This window comes from Budorcas taxicolor, chromosome 6 (assembly GCF_023091745.1).
Source record: "Budorcas taxicolor isolate Tak-1 chromosome 6, Takin1.1, whole genome shotgun sequence".
Taxonomy (NCBI): Eukaryota; Metazoa; Chordata; class Mammalia; order Artiodactyla; family Bovidae; genus Budorcas; species Budorcas taxicolor.
The window spans coordinates 7,017,521-7,043,371 of NC_068915.1; the positions used below are offsets into that span (position 1 = coordinate 7,017,521).

The 25,851-nt window shown below is 41.9% G+C and overlaps 1 protein-coding gene across 1 annotated transcript in view; it reads left to right on the forward strand.

The window, feature by feature from the left end:
- Positions 1-25,851, forward strand: part of SEC24D (SEC24 homolog D, COPII coat complex component) — a 113,007-nt gene that overhangs the window by 26,482 nt on the left and 60,674 nt on the right. The window contains exons 6-7 of the mRNA XM_052642403.1: positions 307-418; positions 11,058-11,185. Coding sequence (XP_052498363.1) covers positions 307-418; positions 11,058-11,185 — 240 coding nt within the window. The remainder of the gene's footprint in view (positions 1-306; positions 419-11,057; positions 11,186-25,851) is intronic.

Consider the following 25,851-nt stretch of genomic DNA (forward strand, 5'->3'; position numbering starts at 1 on the left):
AATCCTTTCCCAAAGAACTCTTTACCTGTGATCCCAAGAAACAAATTGAATAAAAATAGATTGCCGTGAAAGATCAGAGTTGGAGCTCAAGAGTATTACAGAATAGAATTTGGAAGCTACTGGCTTAAGGCTGTGAAAGTAAACAAAAGTGAGGCTGAAGATATGATGGATTCTCAGTGAGAGTTTGATTTGAAATCAGCTGAAAGGATTTAGAAAATGCCTGTGCGTGCGTGTGTGTGTATAACGAGAGGGAAATGTTGAGAGGTCTAAACTGACTTTACCTTGCCCTTGATCTCTTACTCACAGATCCAGGTGATCGAGAGTGACAGAGCCGCCCGAGGGGGACAAGTTTACGCCACCAACGCCAGAGGCCAGATCCCTCCACTGGTCACTACAGACTGTGTGATACAAGACCAAGGTATTCTTCTCTCAGCTGCGTTTCTGATTGAGGTCTTAGTATTTTTCACCATTTTTTTTAAAAAGCAAATGCACAGATACCCTCCAATAATGGTTTCACTGATGGGCCACCCCTTTATAGCTGGTAACGGGAACTAATTTGTCATTAATCAAATATGGAGAAGGCACTGTCAGCTGAGTACTTGTCAAAATCTACAAGTTTAAGAAAATTTAAAGTTTTAATTTGTGGGTTTAAATTTGTTCATGACCTACTTTGGTTTATTTACTACAGTGAGAACCTGGCAGGGTGGCATGAGCAGACGGTAGGGAATTCAATATTTGACTTAATTAAGCCAGCAGACTTGGTTCTAGCCCCAGTGACATTTTTAAAATAAGTCCTTTAATATTTTGGGCTCTGGTTTCCCATTTTAAAACTGGATGAGGAGAGGCTGAGCTCTGTCCCTACTGACTCTATCCCATGTTTGTTAATGGTTTCATATTTCTGTTAGACTTTGTCCAGGTTTAATCAGGGAATATATTATTCTGTTTGTGGCAAGTTAAAATAGAGCCTGATGCGGTGTGCCATCTCAGATTCTGCATTTAATGGAGTACATACTCGGTTCTAGAAATACAGCATTGGTACACAAGCAGGTGTGTCGTCTCATCTCAGAGCTGCTGAGTCGGCCAGTCTCCTGGTGGGACCCCGTCTTGTGAGTCCATCCTGTGTTCTGCCTTCAGCACGGTCCTTTTGGAGCGTGCAGCACCGTGAGGCAAAAAGAGCTCTGATTGGGAGTTTGGCATGCCTGCACGCAGACCCAGGTTCTCTTCCTTACTGTCCTGAGCTTTGCTTATCTCATCTCTGTGAACCTCAGCGTTGCCCTCTGTAAGATGTGAGGACTAAGACCTGCCCTCCAGGGTCAGTGTGAGGATTAGAGGTGACTCTGTGTGCTGTGTGTGTCTGTGTCTGTATGCTTGCGTTGTTCAGCCACTAAGTCATGTCCAACTCTTTGTGACCCCATGGACTGCAGCAAACCAGGCTTCCCTGTCCTTCACCATCTCCTGGAGCTTGCTCAAACTCATGGCCATTGAGTCAGTGATGTCATCCAACCATCTCATCCTCTGTTGCCCCCTTCTCCTCCCACCTTCAATCTTTCCCAGCATCAGGGTCCTTTCCAATGAGTCAGCTCTTTGCATCAGGTGGCCAAAGTATTGTAGCTTCAGCATCAATCCTTCCAGTGAATATTCAGGATTGATTTCCTTCAGGACTGACTGGTGTGCGTGCATGGAAGTATCTTTATATGTGTGTATAAAGGTCTACATTCTTGACCTGTAGAAAGGGTTGATATAGATTACAGATGATGTTACTGTTAGAGATACTACTATTAAAACAGACTTCAGATTACTTCATTTCCTCTATTAAAAGTGATTTGTTCCTGATTACTTACAGAATCCATCCAAACTTGTTAAATGAATTCATATTTATTCAGTACTTAAGACCTGGTAGGTTGAGCTATATGAAATTGCTAATTTTTTCTGTTTTGTTGACTGACAAAAATGGCAGTTTCATTTCAGCCTAATAGTAAGTGTTACATTTGTATTTTTTAATATTTTAGTTGGAGGCTCTTTACAGGCCTAATGAATATTCCTTACCAGCCTCATCTCTCACCTGTTTCTTTCTTTATATCTGCCCCAGCCATACTAAACTCACCCCCTTCCCCTCATGTCACTGATTCTCACTTTGTGAGAATCTCTGCAACAGATTAGTACTGTTTCTGTTCACCATTGCACCCCTAGAAATTCATCTGATACCTAGAATATAATGGTCACCCAACAAATATTTATTGAACAAATGTACTTGGTATATATAACTTTAACCCTTTTAGTTGGGAAATTCTTAGTTCTTCCAAACTCAATTTAATTTTCCCTTAGAAATCTCCTCTAATTTCTTCCCCCACAGTGCTTCATAGACACTGCTATTATAACCCTGTTCCATTAAATTTTACTGTGGTTTGGGTCATCTTTCCTACAAGGCTATGAGCTACTTAGAGCAGGATCATACTTGTTCATTCACTCATTCGCTTACTCATTCAGCAAATATTCAAAACCTGTTACCCTTGTGGTTAATATTTATTAAGTGTTTGCTGTGCGTTAAGATGTCTTCTGAATACTTTATGTGTATTAATTCATTTAATCCTCCCTGTAACTTACTGAGATAGGCATTAATCTCATCTTTATTTTACAGAATGTGAAACCAAAGCACAGAATGCTTAGGTAATTTACCAAGATACTCACCTCAGTTCAGTTCAGTTCAGTCGCTCAGTCATGTCCGACTCTTTGCGACCCCATGAATCGCAGCACGCCAGGCCTCCCTGTCCATCACCAGCTCTCGGAGTTCACTCAGACTAACGTCCATCGAGTCCGTGATGCCATCCAGCCATCTCATCCTGGGTTGTCCCCTTCTCCTCCTGCCCCCAATCTCCATTCTGATGCCAGAAGCCATGCTCTTAACTAATACTGCCTCAATTCAGAAGTAAAAGACACAGTGCTGTTCTTTCCTTTCCTTTGTTTGGCTATGCCGTGCAGCATGTAGGATCTCAGTTCCCTGCCCTGGGATCAAACCTCTGCCCCCTGCACTGGGAGCCGAGTGTTAACCCCTGGGCCACAGGGAAAGCCCCATGGTCTTAATCTTAGATGAGTGCACGATCTGGCAGGGAAAAGATATAACTACATACTAACATTATAATAGTATGGTAATGTTATAAGGATAAAATGCATTTTGCTGTGGGAACTTAGACATGCGGTAACTAGCCCAGCCTGTGCTGCTAGAGCGGGGCCAACCAAGCTGAGCCTCGAGTGAGCAGGTGTGGACCAGAACACGTGTGGGGAGCTCGGGAGAGGTCGGCAGCCAGCAGATACGGCTGTGCTGAGGTCTGGCAGTGGGAGAGCGTGCGTGTGTTAAGGAGCAACACCTGCAGAGTTTTCCGTTTTGGTATTTTTTTTCTAACATAGAGGTGATTTTTTAAAATTGTGGTTAAATACATATAAAATAAAATTTGCTGTGTTAATCATTTTAAGTCTACAGTTCACAGTGTTGTGCAACCATCATGATCATCCATTGCCAGAACTTTTTCATCGGTCTACACTGAAACTCTCTACCCAATAAACCACTGCTCCCCATTCCCCAACTCTGCCAGTCCCTGGGGTCTTCTGTTTTACTTTCTGTCTCTGAATTTTCCTCATCTAGATGCCTCGTGTAAGTGGATTCATGTACTGTTTGTCCTTTTGTGTCTGGCTTACTTCACTTAGCATGTATTGTCAAAGTTTGTCCATGTCGTAGTGTGTATCAGAAGTTCATTCCTTTTAAGGCTGCAGGATACTCACTCTTATGTATATACTGCCTTTTGTTTATCCATTCATCTTTTGAAGGACATTTGGGTTGTTTCCATCTTTTGACTACAGTGCACAGCTGTAGCCACGAACACTGGTATACACGTGTCTCTGTGAGTCCCTCCTTCAGTTCTCTCGGGTATATACCCAGGAGTGGAACTGCTGGGTCATATAGTCCATACAGGGGAAGCGTAGGAGGAAGGAGTGGAAAGAGGAGGAAGGAGGTGGCGAGGTCTTGATTATCATCAGCTCTCCACAGCCTGCAGCCCAGCCCTTGGCAAGAATGGAGAGCTGCCTGGCATGGAGAGAGCCCTGCAGTTGGGCAAGTCACACCCGTTTGCTGTGAAGCCCCTTTCTCTGGCTTATTTGCTGTTACTTATTAGTAGACTTCTTAAAATTTAATTTTTTTTAATTGAAGTTAAATTGATTTATAGTATCATGTTAGATCCAAGTATAAAGCAGAATGGTTCAGTTTTATATATATATTCTTTTTCAGATTCTTTTCCATTGTAGTTTATTATAAAATTTTGAGCATAGTTCCCTGTGCCATAGAGTAGGTCCTCATTGGTTATTTTATATATAGTAGTATGTATGTGTTACTCCCAACTTCCTAATTTATCCCTTGCCACTCCCTTTCTGCTTTGGTAGCCATTAGTTCGTTTTCTATGTCTGTGATTCTGTTTCTGTTTTATAAATAAGTTCCCTTGTGCCATATTTTAGATTCCACATATAAGTGACATCATATAATATTTGTCTCTGACTTCGCTTCACTTCATATGATAATCTCTGGGTCCATCCATGTTGCTGCAGATGGCAGGATTTGTTTTCTATGGCTGAGTAATATTCCGTTATATATATGTCCCACGTCTTTATCCACTCGTCTGTTAATGGACATTGGGTTGCTTCCATGTCTTGTCTATTGTAAAGAGTGCTGCAGTGAACCTGGGGTGCATGTATCTTTTTGAATTAGTTTTCGTGTTTTTCCAGATATATACTCAAGAGGGACATCAGTGGGCCAAGTGGTAACTCTAGTTTTAGTTTTTAAAGGAATCTTCATACTATTCTCCGTAATGACCGTACCAGTTATATTTCCACCAGCAGAGTAGAGGGTTCCCTTTTCTCCACATCCTCTTTAGCATTTATTATTTATAGACGTTTTTAATATGGCCTTTCCGACTGGTGTGAGGTGACACCTCATTATAGTTTTGTTGTGCATTTCTCTAATGATTAGTGATGTTGAGCATCTTTTCATGTGGGCTTTTAGCCACCTGTCTGTCTTATTGCTGTTACTTATTAGTAGACTTAAAATTTTATTTTTTTAATTGAAGTTAAATTGATTTACAGTATCATGTTAGATCCAAGTGTAGAGCAGAATGATTCAGTTATATATATATATATTCTTTTTCTTTGGAGAAATGTCTGTTTAGATCTTCTGCCCATATTTTGATTAGGTTGTTTGTTTTTGTGATATTGAGCTGTATGAGCGGTTTGTATATTTTGGAGATTAATCCCTGTTGGTTGCATCATCTGCAAATATTTTCTCTCTTTCTGTAGGTTGTCTTTTTGTTTTGTTTATGGTTTCCTTTATTGTACAAAAACTTTTCAGTTTAATCAGGTTCTATTTGTTTCCTTTTGTTTTTATTTCCAGTACTGTAGGAGACAGATCCAAAAAAAATATTGCTGTGATTTATGTCAAAGAGCATTCTGCCCATATTTTCCTCTAGGAGTTTTATAGTTAGTGTTCAGTCTTACATTTATTGATGGGTCTTTAATCCCTTTTGAGTTTATTTTCCTGTTTAGTGTTAGAGAATGTTCTAATTTCATTCTTTTCCATGTAGCTGTCCAGTTTCCCTAGCACGACCTTTTTCAGATACGGTTTTTATTGATTGATCTGTGGCTCTGCTGGGTCTTTGTCGCTGCGAGGTTTCTCTCTGTAGTCGTGATGGGGGGCTGCTCTCCAGCTGCGGCCCGTGGGCTTGTCGCTGCCGTGCTTCTCTGGTTGTGGTGCGCAGGCTTCAGCAGTTGCAGCTCCCGGGCTCTAGAGCACAGGCTCAGTTGTGGCACATATCTTCCCGGACCAGGTCAAACCTGTGTCTCCTGCATTGCCAGGTGGGTTCTTTACCACTGAGCCACCGGGGAACTCCCCTAGCTCCACTTACTGAAGAGACTGCCTTTTTTTCATTGTATGTTCTTAACTCCTTTGTCATAGATAAATTGACCCTAGGTGCATGGTTTTATTTCTGGACATTAGTAGTCTTTCTAGTATGAAACCCATGGGTCTCAGAGACATAGAAATTCACAGATGTAAGTAAAGTGTTGAGACTGAAGGAACCTTGGACTTCATCTGCCCTGCCCTCTCACTTTGCAGATGTGAGCGCACTAAAGTCCTGGTAGGTTAAGTGATTCGCCCAGGGCTGCACAGCTGGTTAGCAGAGAAGCCGATAAAGAGGCGCACCTGCTTTAAGAATATCACTTCTTTGCCTTTGGCCGCAGGGTCTGCTTTAAGACTCCATTTCTCCCTTGATTCTGTGCTTCTGCCTGGCTCACAAGGTCCTGTTCAAGCAGTGCATCCCTTGTTTAGTCGCCTGTGACCCGTGGGTAAAACTCATTGCCTCCCTTGGGCCACTCTGTAGTCGATTTGGTCTTCTGTGATTCTTACCTGCCATGTTGCGATTGTCCGCTTCACTTGCTCTATTTGTTTATTGCTGGCTTGTTGGTCTGCATTGCTGCGTGGGCGTTGGTCTGCTCGTGGCGAGTGGGGGCTGCCCTCCCGGTGCGGTGCGTGGGCTGCTCACTGCGGTGGCCGCTCTTGTTGAGTGCAGGCCCTCGGGCAGGTGGACTCGGGAGCTGCAGCCCCTGGGCTCTAGAGGACAGGCCCTGTGGCGCGTGGGGTCTTCCCGGACCAGGGACTGAACCTGTGTCACCTGTGTCTCCTGCGTCGGCAGGTGGGTTCTTTACCCCTGAGCCACCAGGGATGCCCCCAATTATCTGCTTTATTGTCATTCTCTTCTACCAGACCTTAAAGCCAGAGGCTTCACCCTTTCCTGCCTCTAAGCCTCTAACTTGGGGATTACCTTCATAAATATTTGTTGAATGAATAAGTTACTGAGTGTTTTTTAGTCAGTCTATCCCATATGTTTCTTTACTAAGCATATCAAGGGATTTTGGATCTTAATTACCAAGGTTGCTATAAACATGCCTTTCATGCCCCACTTCTGCATACCTGCGTAAGAAACAAATTCTTCATTGGTTTTTAAAAATTTATTCTTTGTGTGCATTAGCTTCTTGTAACAAGTTTGTTTAGTCACCTTCATGAACTTGTTCATATGCATATTTCATTGTAAAAAATAAGATTTTTAAAGATAACAAATGCTCAATTTCAGTGTATTATTGGAAATGTTAACTACTGAAGTTGAGTACAATGAACAATTAAAGTACACTTTAAAATATTCAAAAATTCTTATTTCCCACTGTGTGTAACATTGTGTGATGATGAGGAGGAAGGTTTTATCTAAGTTATATGAGATATACAATAATCAGAGTTCAAGTTTACATTTATTACCTAATATTTCTTCTATTCCTGATGTCAGAACTCTTGTTTTACCCTATGTCAGTATTCACTTGGACTCTACCTGTCTCTGATCTTTCTTACTGCTCCCAGAAGCTATCTAGTACATTCTGAATAATTTTCTTCGGGTATTTATTTATTTGATCATATGCGTGGCTCAGTGGTAAAGAATCCACCTGCCAGTGCAGGAATCACAGGAGACGCAGGTTGGGTCAGGAAGATCCCCTGGAGGAGGAAATGGCAACCCGCTCCAGTGTTCTTGCCTGGGAAATCCTATGGACAGAGGACCCTGGCTGGCTGCAGACCATGGGATCGCAAAGAGCAGGACACAGCTGAGTACACACACACACACGCATTGCTGAAAAATGTCCCATCATTGCCCAAGGGAAAACAGGATTGGTCTTAACTCTTGTCCAAATTCACGGCTTCATGACCTGGACCCAACTGGTCTGGGACGTAGGAGAGACTGTAGGTTCTAATGCCACGTTTGCCACTTCTAACCCTTTGACTTTTGTAAGTCACTTAACCTCCCAGTGTCTCAGTTTACTCCTCTGTAAAATGGGATCATAGGGTATCAGGGTCATAGGCAATTGTGAGACTAAAATGAATTTACATATAGCGATCTTAGAATGATGCCTAATCCATTGGCATTGATTGTTATTATCCTTGTTGCTAGTACCACATTTCTCCCCTTTATCAGACTCTCTGCAGCAGGGCCCCCAAACTGCATTCACGTTAATTTGTTATACAGAATAATTTATTTCCTGTTTAAATTAGTTTGAATTTTTATGTAAAAATTCAGATTTCTGTCTGGTCCCCCCAAAATGTAAAGTGTGTAAATAATAGATTAAATAAGGAAGCTCAGCTTCTTGGGTCCAGCCTTCCCCTCGTTCCCGGCCCACCTGTGCAGTGAGGTGTGGCCAGAGAAAGGCCAAAGAAAGGATGAGAGGTTGCAGACCCGGCAGAGTGACCGCTCATCCTTCTTTCAGCTGGCTCTTACCTCCTCCTTTCTGAGAAGAGGACACAACCAGAGAACTTCCGTGGAGTCTCACCATCGCATCAGCCCCTGTTCATCATATGTCCTTGTGCTCTGCCTTCTGACTCTTGGCCATAAATGTGCTGCAGTTGAAATCCCCTACTGTGTGCCACTCAAGTGCACTGCTACCCTAAGTCTCCCCCCACCTTACCTCTTTAACATTTCTCTTCATACATGATGATTCCCGTCTTTCACAAAGCCTTCTCCTATCTTAAAACAGTGTTTTCTCGATCCACCTCCTTTACCAACTCGCCTTTCTTTGCTATTGGGTGATCCTCCGAGCAGGGCAGCAAAGGAGACAGAGAAGTGCAGAACAGACCTTTGGAGGCGATGGGAGGAGAGGGTGGGATGATTTGAGAGCATAGCGTTCAAACACACGTATCGCCGCATGTGAAACGGATAAGCAGTGCGGCTTTGCTGTGTTACGGAGGGCACACAAGCTCGTGCCTTCTGCAGCCTGGGGGCGCGGTGGGGGTGGGGGGTACAGGGATACCGGTGGCCGACTCGTATTGATGTGTGGCAGAGATCATCACAGAATTGTAAAGTAATCATATGCCAATTAAAGTAACTGTATTAAAAACCTTGAAAGGATTATTGCATATTCAGCACCTGCCTCTCTCTCCTAAACTCACTGTGCGCAGCCTCCCTACTCTCCTCCTCCTCCTTACCCCACTGTCCCACCGAAAGTCTCTCTCCCAGCTCTCCAGCCCCCTCCAGCCCGCAGTCATGTTGACCTGGCGTCAGCACCTGCACAGACAGTCCTGCCTCTTCTTCGGTGTGCTTTCTTCACCTCCAGCACCCCCAGACTCCCTCGTTTTTGCACTTCTTGGCCCTTCTGCTGGTTTCTCCTCATCTCCTGGCTTCTTTGTGTTAGAGGACTCAGGCCTCAGTCCTCACTCCGCTCTTCTCTGGTCGCTTTGTGGTTTTTAATCTAGTTTCCTGGCTTCGAATACTATTTATATGCCCAGAACTCCCAAGTGTGTTTCTCCATCTCAGCTTTCATCCCAGCGCCGAGACCTTGTGTGTCTGATTGTTTACTCAGCGTCACTGCTTGATCACCTAATGGATTTCCCAGATGGACTTGCCCGGAGCCAGATTCCTGGTTTTCACCCACGGGCTCAAGAAAACCCCTTCCCTTCCCGGAGCCTTCCTCTGGTCAGTTCGTGGCAACTTCATGCTTCTGATTCCTCAGGCTGAAAACTTCGGAGTCACCTGCATCGAGCTGATTTGATCTCTGTGGCGTCTCTGAATTCCTCCCCAGCTGCCCCGGGAGCCTCATCCCAGTCTCACTGGCCTCCTGATGTTCCTCTGGCAGCCCAGGCTCGCGCTGTCCCCAGACACCTGCGAGCAAATCCCTTCCCACTTTGGAGCCTTTGCTCCGATGATGCCTTTGAAGAAGACCAATTCTGTAAAATTCTGTTTAAAATTGCAGTCTTTTCCCACTGTGGTACCCCTCCCCGAGAGGTGCTTTTTTCCCATAACGTTTGTCATCGTCTAAGGTCCTGTGTAATTTATTGGGGTTTTTTTAGGTCTATTATTGTCTGTGTCCTCTGCAAGAACATAAACTCTACAAGGAAGCACCTAGGACAGTATCTAACAGACAGTCAATACACACTTGTTTGATAATCACGCTCTTTTGCCAAAATAGACTATGATTTAATTGTTAAGTTTATTTTAGATAAGTTGTTCTAGTGATTTAGAAATATTCGTGCCATGGATATTGGGTTTTTAAATTTATTTTCAATTGCAGGATAATTGCTTTACAATGCTGTGTTGGTTTCTGCCATGAGTATACATATATCCCCTCCCTCTTGAGCCTTCCTCCCACTCTCCCATCCCACCCCCTAGGTTTTCACAGAGCACTGGGGTGAGCTCTCTGTGTTATACGGCAGCTGTCCGCTGGCTGTCTGTTTCATGCATAGTGATGTGTCCCAGTGCTACGCTCTAAATCTGCTCCTCCCTCTCCTTCCCTCACTGGGCCCGCAGGTCTGTTCTCTGTGTGTCTCTAGTCCTGCCCTGCAAATAAGTTCGTCAGGGCCATTCCCACGGCTACTGTTTTAATACTTACGCTTGCCGACTGAAGCGACTTAGCAGCAGCAGCAGCAGCATGCTATGAAAAAAATATTTGGTCAGGAAACTTGGTGTGTTTTAAAAACAGATTCGGGTATTTTAAAAAATTTTTCTGTTATAAATAGAATTTTAATTTCTAAATTGAATTACAAGTTAAGGAGGAGAACATGGTCAAGCGGAATTCTATTTGACGCAGTATAACTAGCTGATAGGAAATGGTATACAAATGCTTACCTTTCTCATAACAGATGTATTGATAGGAGAGGATGAAGAAGAAATTTTATTCTTATGTTTTGTGTCTTTGCTTTACTTTTCCCATTGAATCTAAATACCTCTCAAATCTCTGAGTGGCTATGTTAATACCCTGCTTATGGAAAATAATAATTTAAAATCTTTTACACTTTTGCAGCAGTATTTAGTGTCTTATTTTACAAGAAACTATAGTGTGCCTAGAGTACAGATCATAAAATTATACAGTGCTCCTTTTTATTTGTTAGAAATCATGAAGCTTTACAAATAAGGCAATGCATTACCTAGACGTGCCTTTATAAATATTTAAATACAGGGCAGATTTTGAGTCTGCATCATTGACCGTTTCAGGCAATGCCAGTCCTCGGTACATCCGCTGCACCACGTACTGTTTTCCCTGCACGTCAGATATGGCCAAGCAAGCTCAGATCCCATTAGCCGCCATCATCAAGCCCTTTGCCACGATCCCTTCAAATGAGGTAAGTGATGAAAATAGCAATTCAGTAATTTAATAACTCTGAAATTCCTCTTTTGTCATTATTTTCCTGTATATTTTTCTGTATCATAAACAGAAAACTGGAGCGTGAAAAACATGTAGTCCATTCAATTCATTAAGTAAACTGAGAACTGACCGTATAGCACAGGAGACTCTGCGTAATGTTCTCTGGTGACTTAAATGGGAAGAAAACCCCCAAACGAGGGTATGTGTGTGTATATACACACACATATATATATAGCTTACTCACTTGGCTGTACCACAGAAACTAACACAACATTCTGAGGCAACTAAACCCCAATTTTTAAAAAGTAAGAAGAAAGAGAAAAAAATCTGATACACTGTGTTTTTTTTGGCATCCTGTATTCCAAACACAGATGGGGTAGGTCTCTATTTGGCCTGTTGTAACAATGTACATGAGCTGTAGCCTGCCAGACTCCTCTGTCCATGGAATTCTCCAGGGAAGAATACTGGAGTGGGTAGCCAGCCGTTCCTTCTCCAGGGGATCTTCCCAACCCAGGGATCGAACCTAGGTCTCCTGCATTGCAGGCAGATTCTTTACCAGCTGAGCTACCAGGGAAGCCCCTGGTTTGTGTCATTGGAAAAGTCCCTGATGCTGGGAAAGACTGAGGACAGAAGGAGGAGAGGGCGTCAGAGAATGAGATGGCCTGATGGCATCACTGATGCAATGGACATGAACTTGGGCAAACTTTGGGAGATGGTGAGGGACAGAGAAGCCTGGCATGCTCAGTCCATGGGATTGCAAAGAGTCAGACACAACTGGTGACTCAACAACAGCAACAGCAATGCACATATACAGGAAATACAGACTGTCAGAAAATGACAGGTACCCACACCTCTTGTGAAGTCTTTATGCCCTCGCTCAGTACTGCAGCTTCGAGGTGCTCTGGTAAAAGGAAGATAACGCAGGCTGAGGTCCTTGGTCTTGCCACATCTGCTTTAGTAATCTCTGGGCCAGGACGCTCATCAACCCCTGTCTAAACTCAGCAGGATTAGAAAGCATGAGGTGGGTCAGTTGTATCTGTCAGCTGAGAAAGGTGTTCCCAGTTTATAGTTGCCATGCTGTATGCTACACTCGGTTGCTTCAGTCATGTCTGACTCTTTGCTACCCCATGCCTGTAGCCCACCAGGCTCCCCTCATGGAGTGTTCCGGACAAGAATACTGGGGTGGGTTGCCATTTCCTCCTCCAGGGGATCTTCCTGACCCAGGGATCGAACCCATGTCTCCTGCATTGGCAGGTGGATTCTTTACCACTGAGCCACCTGGGAAGCCCCCAGTTTATAGTTAAGTGGCGACAAAGAGAAGTGGTGTGTATTTAAAATCTCTGATATTAGGATGCTGTTAGTGGGTCCTGGGATTAGGACGTCCACTCTCTGTAGCTGCTGTTCCTCCTTTTGTTGCCCCTGAGTGGTGGATGCCCACGTGCACAGGGAGATAGGCACGAGGTCCTGTAGCAAAGCTGGTCAGGTGGGGGCTGAAGGGAAGCCTTACTCAGGCTGGAGCTGTGACTGTAACCTGCGATGGTCCAGTAAATTAGGCTGAGCTCTGGATTCTATTTGCTTGCTAAAAGCTGAAGCATAGATGCTTTCCCAAGTTAAACCTGACCTTGGCTCTGATCCTTTGAGATTGCTGACCTGATGCTTACCTAGTAGCACCTGAGTGAGAAGTAGGGTCTCTCTGCTGCTGCTGCTAAGTCGCTCAGTTGTGCCTGACTCTGTGTGACCCCATAGATGGCAGCCTACCAGGCTCCCCCATCCCTGGGATTCTCCAGGCAAGAACACTGGAGTGGGTTGTCATTTCCTTCTCTAATGCATGAAAGTGAAAAGTGAAAGTGAAGTTGCTCAGTCATGTCTGACTCTTAGTGACCCATGGACTGCAGCCTACCAGGCTCCTCCGTCCATGGGATTTTCCAGGCAAGAGTGCTGGAGTGGGGTGCCGTTGCCTTCTCCAGAGCCTCTCTAAGAGAGAACAAATCTGTACTGTTTCTTGGGCCTGTCACACCAGCTGGGACCCGGGGTAAAGTGACCTGGGAAGGGGTAGGGGGCTGCTCTATGACCCCTCAGAGAAGGAAGGAGGAGGAGAGAGGCAGTGTCCGCATGCACAGTGGCTTCCGTCCCCTTTGAGATGTTCACTCAGTCTTTTTATGGGTGCAGCAGAATGCCACCATCTCCGCTGAGAGCACAGTGAACTGGGTTAGAGTTGGGCATGGAAGAGGCACTGCGTTGTTCCTGGAAGCCAGTCTTACATGCAGTTATGGTCTCATAAATTGAGAGGTACATTCAGTATTTGCTTCTTTTAGGGATGGTGTCTTTAGTGATGGTCCCAGAAATTTAATATAATGCTCCTAAGTGGAAGTGTTAGTTGCTCAGTCATGTCTGACTCTTTGTGACCCCGTGGACTATAGCCACCAGGCTCCTCTGTCCATGGGATTTCGCAGGCAAGAACACTGGAGTAGATTGCCATTTCCTTCTCCAGGGGATCTTCCAGAACCAGGGATCGAACCCACATCTCCCGAGTGTCCTGCATTGCAGGTGAATTCTTTACCACTCTGCCACCTAAGAAGCCCCATCAGTTTATCTACTCTTTTAGTGATGGACATCTGGCTATTTCTGCTTTTTGGCTTTTGTGAATAAAGCGGCTTCTATAAATATTCTAGTACAAGTGTTTCTATGGACACGTATTCATTTCTCTTGGATTAATAGCTGTGAGTAGATTGCTGGCTGATGGGGATACATGTTTATTTAGGTTTATAAGAAATTGCCAGACCATTTTCCAAAGTGGTTATATGATTTTGTAGTCTTTTCAATGCGGTATCAGAGTTCCAGTTGCTCTGCATTCTCTCCAACCTTTGGTATTGTCGTCTTTTTAATTTTAGCAGTTCTGACTGCTGTGTAGTAGTATCTGTGAGAGAGATTTCTTAAATTTTAACCTTGATCCTTTGAACAAAATTTAAAATGTTAGTGAATAATACATCAGTGTACATGCCACCATCATTAACAGATGTTAACGTTTTGTCGTATTTGACTAAAATAATTTTCTAAGAATTAACACTTCACAGGATATCTCTTCTTTCATCCCACTCTAGGCACAAACACTAATGAATTCGGTGTGTATCCTTCCTATACATGTGGATTTTATATATTTGACTTCATATATATGTGTCTATAACAATATGTAGCATTTTTTGCATTTTAATGAATCAGTTACTTTTAAATAGGTAACGTACAAACATTCAAAAGATGAAAATGGTATACAGTGAAGCAAGTTCCTTCCTACGCCTCTGCCCCACCCTTACAATTTTTACTCACTCTTTGTGATTCCTTCTAGAAATAAGTGTGCATATACCAGCATATCAGTATCCATCCTTTAAAGATAAATGCATAAGTGACAGTGTGGCATACTATCACCACTCCACTCCACCATTAGCTGGATGAAAGTCTGGGTCACCAAGGATTCAGGCCTTCTTGGCAGCCTTCCCTCTTGTGGTCTCCGTGACGCCCTCCTGGTGTATCTTTTCCAGCCTCAGAGGGAGGGAGCATTTCAGTTCCTTTTGTTATCATCCTGACTTCTAATCCTGGGGCTCATTAAGGCTTGAGTTTGAGTTTCCTCTTTTTTTCTTTCCTCCTCCTTTTCTATTTTTTAAAGTATGAAAATATGATAACACGTTTATAGGAGACTTGGAAAATACAGAACAAAGTTACATATCATTCCACTGTATATTGCAATTATTTTTTAAGTAGATAAATTAAGATTTTTAGTTGGAATTTCAATATGAAACTCTCAAAAATTAATAGAATGAATATATAGAAGAGTAGATTTAGTAGACCTGAAAAGCACCATGAACCAATTCAGCGTAATTAAGATTTATACCGTTTTCACACAGCAGTAGGATAAACTGGGAGACGCTGGAGGATATCCAGGGACATAAGTGCAAAAGTTTCTTGGTCTAAAGGTGTTGAAATCATGCCGAGTCTCTTCTCTTATCACTGTGGAATTATGTTAAAAGCCAGTATCAAAAGATATTTGAAAATAACTCGGGGTCTCCTCTTTTTTCTCTTAGACTCTGTACCCCCCCCCACCAAGACTAAGTATCATCTGTAACAGTTACTGATGAGAATAATAATAGTCATAACTTATAAAGCACTTAGTGAACACAGAAACTTTTTAATATATGTTCATTTAGTTAATTCTCACATCAGCCCACTTATTGTTCCATTTTTGGAATAAGGAAGCTGAGGCACAGAGTTAGATAACTCTTAAGACCAGTAGCTAATAAATGTTACCTAAGACCAGTGGCTACTAAGTAACAGAGCTGGGATTCCAAGCCAGGTGGTCAGAAGCCAGGTCCTCATGAGTCCCTGTACTATTGCTCTCATCCATTCCTTCCTGCATCTGTAGCCCCACCTCCACATACCCAAATGCCTTTCTAGAATCTCTCCTTGGGTACCTCTTAGAACCCTCAGACTTAACATGTTCGAAAGTGAATTTCTGATCTCTGCACCCTAAACCTATTCATTCTTCCATGTATACATAAATGGCACTATCATTTATTGAGTTCCTGTCAGAAGCCCCAGGCTAAACAGTTATAGTTAATAATGGAGAATAAGGGGTGTGCTGATTTTTAAAACATATTTACTTGGCTGCACCAGATCTTAATTGTGGCATGTGGGATCTAGTTCCCTGACCAGGGATCGAACCTGGACCACCCCCATTGGGAGCATGGGGTCTTAGCCACTGGACCACCAGGGAGTTCCTGATATTTTATATTTATAACCTGTGATCAAGGAAATAAGTTTTAAAGTTTGTTTCTTAAAGAAAATGGATTGCATGAATACTGTTATCCTCCTTCTGAATAGCATCCTGATTTATTTTCCTCTAGAATAAATGACTTATGCTTATTTTTAGGTATAGTAAAAATTTAAGATTTTATTCCTTATCTAATATTGCCACTATTGCTGCAATTAAAAAAAAGATATCCTTCAAGATATCCTGATTTGGCATCTATCACAAGGATTTATTTAGTATAGCTTTTTTTTTTTAAAGTCAGTTCTGTTGTTTGACAGAACCTTTAAAGCATGTCATTGTGTTAGCAACGGACTATAAAAATAAACCTAACCCAAGTGGTTACTACCCGAGAATGTTCCCCGTGAGCATTTGCTTTGGAGATGTATGCTATTTCCAAGGACATATCTGTGTCATCTTTGTTTAATATTTTATGCTCCTTACCATAAATTTTAACTTTTTTGGTATTTGTTTTAAGTAAAACCCATTACTATATTTAATCTAATTAGATATGAGATATTTATATCATAAAGTAGCAAAAGTAATCAGTTATCTTGTAGGCTATTTTGCTTAGTAACCTGTGAATTTACTTTTGATGTTGTTTTTAAGAACTAAGGTAGAAATGGTAGATTTCTGGCAAAAATTATACTTAGTTCTTCATTTTCTTTAAAATAGGAACTTTTGCATTTTGTGCAAGTATGTACATCATCTAATTATACATGAAACTAAGTAATTTCACCTATAAAACAGATGGCAGAAGCTTTTACTCCATTTGGGTATAGATTCAGGAGTATCTGTGTAATTTTCTTAGATTAGAAATGGATATAATAGTCAAAGTAATTTCCTTTCTTATTGATTTAATCAGATACTTTTTTTATCCAAGACTTTAAACTTCACTTGATTTATAATCAACTATTAACTCTGTAGGAACTTAGCTGAACTTTAGGGAAACAGGGAAAAACAAGACCAGTTATTCTTGTCTAAAACAGGTAGAAAATCTGGGACATAACTAATTTTTGTACAGTGTGAAAAAGTGGGAATAATCTTATTCTTTGGAGTTTAGGTTCAGGGAAATTGTACCTTAGTTATGACTTAATGCTGTGAACGTGCTGCACTCAATATGCTAGCAAATTTGGAAACCTCAGCAGTGGCTACAGGACTGGAAAAGGTCAGTATTCATTCCAATCCCAAAGAAAGACAATGCAAAAGAATGTTCAAACTACCATACAATTGCACTCATCTCACACGCTAGTAAAGTAAGGCTCGAAATTCTCCAAGCCAGGCTTCAACAATACGTGAACTGTGAACTTCCAGATGTTCAAGCCAGATTGAGAAAAGGCAGAGGAACCAGAGATCAAATTGCCAACATCCACTGGATCATTGAAAAAGCAAGAGAGTTCCAGAAAAACATCTATTTCTGCTTTATTGACTATGCCAAAGCCTTTGACTGTGTGGATCACAATAAACTGTGGAAAATTCTGAAAGAGATGGGAATATCAGACCACCTGACCTGCCTCCTGAGAAATCTGTATGCGGGTCAAGGAGCAACAGTTAGAACTGGACATGGAACCACAGACTGGTTCCAAATAGGAAAAGGAGTATGTCAAGGCTGTATATTGTCACCCTGCTTATTTAACTTCTATGCAGAGTACATCATGAGAAACGCTGGGCTGGAAGAAGCACAAGCTGGAATCAAGATTGCCGGGAGAAATATCAATAACCTCAGATATGCAGATGACACCACCCTCATGGCAGAAAGCAAAGAGGAACTAAAGAGCCTCTTGATGAAAGTGAAAGAGGAGAATGAAAACGTTGGCTTAAAACTCAACATTCAGAAAACAAAGATCATGGTATCTGGTCCCATCCCTTCATGGCAAATAGATGGGGAAACAATTGAAACAGTGAGAGACTTTATTTTCTTGGGCTCCAAAATCACTGCAGATGGTGACTGCAGCCATGAAACTAAAAGACGCTTCCTCATTGGAAGCAAAGCTATGACGAACCTAGACAGCATATTAAAAAGGAGAGACATTACTTTGCTGACAAAGGTCCGTCTAGTCAAACTATGGTTTTTCCAGTAGTCATATATGGATGTGAGAGTTGGACTATAAAGAAAGCTGAGCACCAAAGAATTGATGCTTTTGAACTGTGGAAGTGAAGTTAAGTTGCTCAGTCGTGTCCGACTCTTTGCAACCCCATGGACTGTAGCCACCAGGCTCCTCCGTCCATGGGATTCTCCAGGCAAGAATCCTGGAGTGGGTTGCCATTTCCATTTCCAGGGGATCTTCCCGACCCAGGGATCGAACTCAGGTCTCCCGCATTGGAGGCAGACGCTTTAACCTCTGAGCCACCACGGAAGCCCTTGAGCTGTGGTGTTGGAGAAGACTCTTGAGAGTCCCTTGGACTGCAAGGAGATCCAACCAGTCCATCCTAAAGGAGATCAGTCCTGAATATTCATTGGAAGGACTGATGCTGAAGCTGAAACTCCAGTACTTTGCCACCTGATGCGAAGAGCTGACTCATTTGAAAAGACTCTGATGCTGGGAAAGATTGAGGGCAGGAGGAAAAGGGGCTGACAGAGGATTAATTGGTTGAATGACATTACCAACACGATGGACATGCATCTGGGTAAACTCCGGAAGGTGGGGATGGACAGAGAGGCCTGATGTACTGCTGTCAGCGGGGTTGCAAAGAGTCAAACACAACTGAGCGACTGAACTGAACTGAGTATGACTTAATCGATAAGGAAGTTTGTACTGTTATTAAATAGTTTAAATTATTTTTCTTCATGATTGTTCATAGTCTGATAGATTTGGTGGATATGAAGAATATGCCACTGGAAAGAAAAAGGGTTGGATGTCAGTGAGCTGACAAATGGGGTTAACAAAAAAGGGAAAGACTGTCAGAGAATAAATGAACACCAGCACATTACATCCACATCCGTCACCTACAGAAGACATTGCTTGGTCTTGCTGGCCTGAGTTGGCAGGGTTTGGGCAGAGTTTCCACTGCTGTCTAATCCATCAAAGGGAAGAAAATCTGCTTCACTGTCATAGTTTGTGTGTCAAAAGCTTTTTAAAAGGAAGCCAGCAGCTTGTGAAAAAGGTGTTATCTGAGTTTTACAGATGAAGAAGTTCTACAGGTTATGGGGCAGTTAAAATCATACAGTAAAATCATTGCTAATAAGTAATGCCATGGAAATCAAGGTTCCGAAATCAAAGTCCAAGTTCTTTCAGCAATATCTGGCTTACTGAGGTTTTACTTACTAAACACGTAAAATAACATTCCTTTTTCTTGCTAGCAGAGATCTCTTGCTCCTGCAGACTTGTGGGTTAGCTTGACATGTCCACCTTAGACCTCTTTCTTGAAGTCTTTTTATTTCACGTTACTGCTTACTGTTCCTTGACGGCAGAGACCATCTGGACTGCGGCAGTGGGCTGGGCGTACTGTAGAGGTCCTGGCCGAACAAATGCATTCTCCTGAGGGCTGGTCAGACATTTGAAAGGCAAAGACAGACCAAACTGCCGAACAGTGGCTGAGTTCTCTAGGTATGTTAGGCTTCTAACAAACTCTGTGAATACAGAAAAAAAAATCATTTCAGAGATTGTTGATGTATTCTATCACCTATTAATGGGATAGCAGTATATTCTGTTATACTAATGAGAAAGGTTCTATTTCATTTTAAAGAGCAGAACAGAAAAGGAAGTAGGGAGACTGTTTTAATAATTAATATATTTTTTTAGTTTTTGGTTGTGCTGGGTCTCTTTCTCTAGCTGTGACGAGCAGGGTCCGCTCTTCCTTGCAGTGCGCTGGCTGCTCACTGCTGGGGCTGCGCTTGGTGCCCAGCGCAGGCTGTCGGTGCACCACGAGCTCTGTTAGCTGCAGCACACAGGCTCAGCGGTTGGAGCTCGCAGGCTCCGGAGCACAGGTGTGGTGATTGTGGTTCCCTGGCTCAGTTGCTCCATGGTATGGGAAATCTCCCTGGACCAGGGATCAAACCCGTGGCCCCTGCATTGGCAGGGGGATTCTTATCCTCTCTCCCACTGGAGAAGTCCTAGGAAGAATTTTTGATCATATAAAGGTATTTGAGAAACCATGTTAAAAAACAGACTACTTTCTCCAAAGCACAGGAGATAGTGAGCATTATGTGGAACACTGGGCCAGGAGGCAGGAAATGTAGGTCTGTGCCGTGCCTTGTATTGTGACCTTAAGCTTCCATTCCCAAGAAGGAGAAGCCTGGTTCTGATGTTCTGTAAATCTCGAAGGCTAATGTCTACCTTCCTTTTCCACTCTTTTAGGTTTTCAGCATGGGTTACCATGTACTTGTCACACATCCTGTATGTTATTAGAAATTCATGTGAGCATTTTGCACAACCCAACCCAAAGGGGTTTCATTAATATTATATTTTTAGTATAAGGACTCTATAGTATATTATTTACTTAAAAAGTACATGAAGATTGTGAAACTATGCGTTTTTATATCTAACCCCGATTTAGCTAGCTTTAGTGATAAATATGCTCTGAAGTGAAACTGATTACTGCATAAGACTGTGTCCTTTAAGGAACTTAAAGACTTATATCTTAAATTATTTTAAAATGAAAGCTTCAAAAGCCTGAATCTATTTTTAACATGTGTATTATAATCTTAAATTGTTTGCTTTAATGCAGTATTTTAAAAGTATTAACATAAGAACTTGGAAATATAGATTGTATGAACTCATGTAGAAACAGAATTATGAACATAAGATTTAAAATATTTAATGTATAAAGTTACTTTAGAAACTGAGTCTTATCCCTTAAGGATTTTGGCCGCTGTTTGTAAACTGCTATGAGAAAGTACTATGAGAAAAAGCTTGGCAGCTGGAGAACAGAATGTTATCCCTTTTTAGAATGGTGTTACAGCAGACACACAGAGCTCCACGTTTGTCAGGGCAAAGGTTGTTAGGATCCCATTTTAGGTTACAGTTGAGACAATTAAATACACCAACCTTATTTTTTCAATCTTGAAATTATTCATATAAATATTTCTTCTATTAAATGGAGAATTATGTTGGGAGAAACAAGAAGAAAAGAGAAAGCATTCTTCCTTGGTTTGATTTTCAGTGAATCCATAAGTGGGTTTTATGACCTTTGGTGCCTGGCAACTGAGTGTTGTGGTTGTTGAGTCGCTCAGTTGTGTTCAGTGTTTTGCAACTCCACGGATTGCAGCACACCAGGCTTCCCTGTCCTTCACTATCTCTGGGAGTTTGCTCAAATTCATGTCCATGATGATGGACATGAGTTGATGATGTCATCCAACATCTGTTGCCCCCTTTTCCTCTTACCTTCAATCTTTCCCAGCATCAGGATCTTTTCCAATGAGTCTGCTCTTTGCATCAGGTGGGCAAAGTATTGGAACTTCAGCTTCAGCATCAGTCCTACCAGTGAATATTCAGGGTTGATTTCCTTTAAGATTGGCTGGTTTGATCTCCTTGCAGTCCAAGGGATTCTCAGGAGTCTTCTCCAGCACCACAGTTCGAAAGCATCAGTTCTTTGGCACTCAGTTTCTTTATGGTCCAACTCTCACATCAGTACACGACTACTGGAAAAACCATAGCTTTGACTATAGGGCACTTCGTTGGCAAAGTAATGTCTCTGCTTTTTAATATACTGTCTAAGTTCATCATAACTTTTCTTCAAAGGAGCAAGCATCTTTTAATTTCATGGCTGCAGTCTGCCCACAGTGATTTTGGAGCCCAAGAAGATAAAAGTTAGCCACTGTTTCCATTGTTTCTCCATTTATTTGCCATGAAGTGATGGGACCAGATGTCATGATCTTAGGTTTTTGAATGTTGAGTTTTAAGCCAGCTTTTTCACTCTCCTCTTTAACCTTCATCAAGAGGCTCTTCAATTCCTCTTCACTTTCTGCCATTAAGGTGGTATCATCTGCATATCTGAGGTTATTGGTATTTTCCCCAGCAATCTTGATTCCAGTTTGTGCTTCATCCAGCCTGACATTTCACATGATGTACTCTGCATATAAGTTAAATAAGCAGGGTGACAGGATACAGCCTTGATTTACTCCTTTCCCGATTTGGAACCAGTCTGTTGTTTCATGTCTGACTCTTTGCTTCTTGACCTACATGCAGATTTCTCAGGAGGCAGGTAGTGTGGTCTGGTATTCCAGTCTCTTTAAGAATTTTCCAGTTTGTTGTGATCCACACAGTCAAAGGCTTTAGTGTAGTCTATGAAGCAGAAGTAGATGTTCTTTGGAATTCCCTTGCATTTTCTATGATCCAGCAAATGTTGGCAATTTGATCTCTGGTTCCTCTGGCTTTTCTAAATCCAGCTTACACATCTGGAAATTCTCATTTCACGTACTATGGAAGCCTAGCTTGAAGGATTTTGAGCATTACTTTGATAGCATGTGAAGTGAGTGCAATTGTGTGATAGTTTGAACATTCTTTGGCATTGCCCTTCTTTGGGATTGGGATGAAAACTGACCTTTTCCAGTCCTGTGGCCACTGCTGAGGTTTCCAAATTTGCTGGCATATTGAGCGCAGCACTTTAACAGCATCATCTTTTAATATTTGATATAGCCCAGCTGGAATTCCATCACCCCCACTGCCTTTGTTCATAGTAAGGCCCACTTGACTTCACACTCCAGGATGTCTGCTTCTAGGTGACTGGTCACACCATGGTGGTTATCTGGGTCATTGAGGCCTTTTTTGTACAGTTCAGTGTATTCTTGCCACCTCTTCTTAATCTCTTCTGCTTCTTCTGGGTCCATACTGTTTCTGTTTTTTGACTGGGCCCATCTTTGCGTGAAATGTTCCCTTCATATGTACAGTGTCCAAGACCAGGCTCCCTGGGTGTGGAACCCTGGGCATCTACAGAGAGCCACCACAGCTGAGGAACTATTTTAGAGCCTCTCACTATCATTTTTATCATTTATCACTATCACTGTCAATTCTAAGGCCCGCCTTTTCTCACATTTTAACATTTCTAAAATAGAAGTATGTCTTACTAATAGTGACTTTTTAGCATTATGTCATGATAAGTTGGAAGCTTTCATGGGATTTTAGAATAATTGAAATACATTTGTGTACCCTGCTTGATGAATTCTAACTCCAGTTATGTTTTGTAGGTATTTAGATAATACTGGGACTTGAAGTTTACATAGTTAATGTGTCCTCTTAGTGGTAAAGTATGAGAAAGTAAAAAATTTAAAGATTTTTATTTGAAAGTTTCCTGAGCAACAAGTTCTCACGAATAAAAGGCTAAAAAATTTAAAAAAAAAAAAAAAAAAGTCCTGTTTTTAAGGAAGGAAGAAAAAGAAAGCCTGTGCAAACCTGTAGTTTGGAATTGTTTCATGGAATATTTGAAAATGACGCCCGAGCTTGTCTGGTGCATGAGTGATCGGGGAGTGATTCTCTGGCAGGAGTTGAACGTCATATGGGCAGTGGGGTACAGACAGGAGGAGCTTGGGTGTCAAAGGAAGTTGGGTGCACAGACTGACGGTGAAAAATTTTCCATAACGTTTTTAAACCTTACTTTTCTCATAAAATTATAGCACCACTTAACACTTAATTTAAAAATAAGCTGGTATGAGAAATGAATATCTTTATCACTGGTACCACTGTTTGCTGTACAGTATTAAATTCTTCTTTGGAAAATTTCATTTAATCCAACATTCATTGGTTTGGGGTGTCTCCTGTGTGCAAGGAAGAGAAGTATGAAAACTGCAGGAGCTTACGTGCACCTGCAGTGTACACATCCAAGAGAGATACAGTCAAACCCGCCCAGTGATTCCAATACCTGTCTCACGTAAGAAGGAGCAAACTGACATGGATGCCACAATTTGTGTTCATGTAAGAAGGGGAGAGCTGCTCATTTACATTTTTGAAAAGAAATGTTGCATGGTCTCTGTCATTTGATATTATATTGCTGTTTTCTATTTTTTACTATTAAAATGAAAAACACCCACCGTTATAACTATATAAAAATGTCTTTAGCTTTTGTTTTTTCATAAGGTGCTTCATGGGCACTTGCTGGAATAATTTTCCCACAGCCTCCTCCACACTATCCTGCCCTTTTAGCCTAGTTAATTGCTGTTCACCTTTTAAATTTCAGTTCAGGGTCACCTCCTCAGGAGAGCTTTCGCGAATTCCCATTATCCTCGCTGGAGCTCTAGTACTGTGCTCACAGTTTGCAATTGTGAATCTATGTTTTTGACTCCTGTTTTTCTCCCGTTAGATTCCATGAGGGTAGGGACCACCTGTAATTTTTTCTCACTATTTCATTTCCCAAGACCTAAAACAGTTCCTGAGAATTTTTGCACCAAATAAATATTTAATTTGATAGTTTCATTACATGGTATCATTTGTGTATAGAAGTAAATTGGAATTTTGAGACCAGGTAATTTGAAGAGTTTGCTGACACACAAAAAAATGCACAATATGAGAATTATGAGTTGTTTTATTTGGGGGCAAAATAAAGACCGTAGCCTGGGAGATAGCACTTCATATACCTCTGAGAAACTGCTTCAAAGAGATGGGAGGAAGGCCAGTATATATGTGATTTTGGTGAAGGGGGAGTACATGAATCAAGCACAGGTTTTTGTGAAGAAGGTATCTGCTGGTCATGTGAAGGTGTCTGCTGGTGTAGTGAGGGTGTCCGCTGGTCTAGGGAAGGTGTCTGCTGGTCATGTGAAGGTGTCTGCTGGTCATGTGAGGGTGTCTGCTGGTCTAGTGAAGGTGTCCGCTGGTCTAGTGAGGGTGTCTGCTGGCCATGTGAGGGTGTCCGCTGGCCATGTGAGGGTGTCTGCTGGTCATGTGAAGGTGTCTGTTGGTCTAGTGGGGGTATCTGCTGGTCTAGTCTGGGTGTCTCCTAGTCTAGTAAGGGTGTCTGCTAGTCAAGTGGAGCAGTTGTCATCATGGAGAATTTGAGTGCTCTTCTAGAGACGAGGAGATACAAGAATTGAGCTCATGGCTCCTGAAAACACCTATCTGAGGACCTGTTCTGCCGGCCTTTCCCAGGGCACAGAGCTCCTCCTTTCTGCTCTCCACCCTGGACTCCTTTCCAGGGGTGTTGAAGTCAGCAGCCACAGAAGCACGATTTAATTCTTGTAGAGGTCGATGGCAGGTGCCAGTTTGGAGGTGACAGGAGTTTCTATGCTCAAACACTTACTGAACACCTACTTTACGTAGAAATGCTGCATTTGGTACTAAACAAGTTCCAAGGAAATTTAAGAAGGAGCTGACAATCGAGGAGCCAAATTGTGCCAACTAGGATAACAACTGCTTAAAAAATTTCATAAGGTTAGCTTAGATTTCACTTTATTCTCCCTCCAGTGTTTCTTTTCATATCATCTCACTATAAAGTGAAGATGCGTGTGTGTGTGTGTCTGTGTATTGGGAGGGAGGATAACTGAGACATGTTAAAAAGAGAAGATTAAACTCTTTGAAATGTTTATTCATTGGGAAAATAAGAGCACGTTTGATGTTCTTGAACAATATGTCTGCAAAATACAGAAAGAGAATAGAAGAGCCATAATAATAAACTCTAGTGAATGTAGAGATCATGGATTCATCTACTGCAGAGCTCACTCTTCTTAATCCAGAACTGAACTTGTGGAGGTAAATTGACATATGTCATAGTCTTTAACAAGGGGATGCGATTTACATTTCTTGCTGTTTGCTACATTCCATACTGTCTTCTCTTCCATAGTTTAAAAAGTTTTGAAAAACTCTTTTATCTAAATACTTCAAACTTACAAATTCATCTACATTTCACATTTTCCTGTAGAAAAAGGATAGACTATTAGCTCATATTTATCAGTTTTTATTAATTATTTGGTACATTAA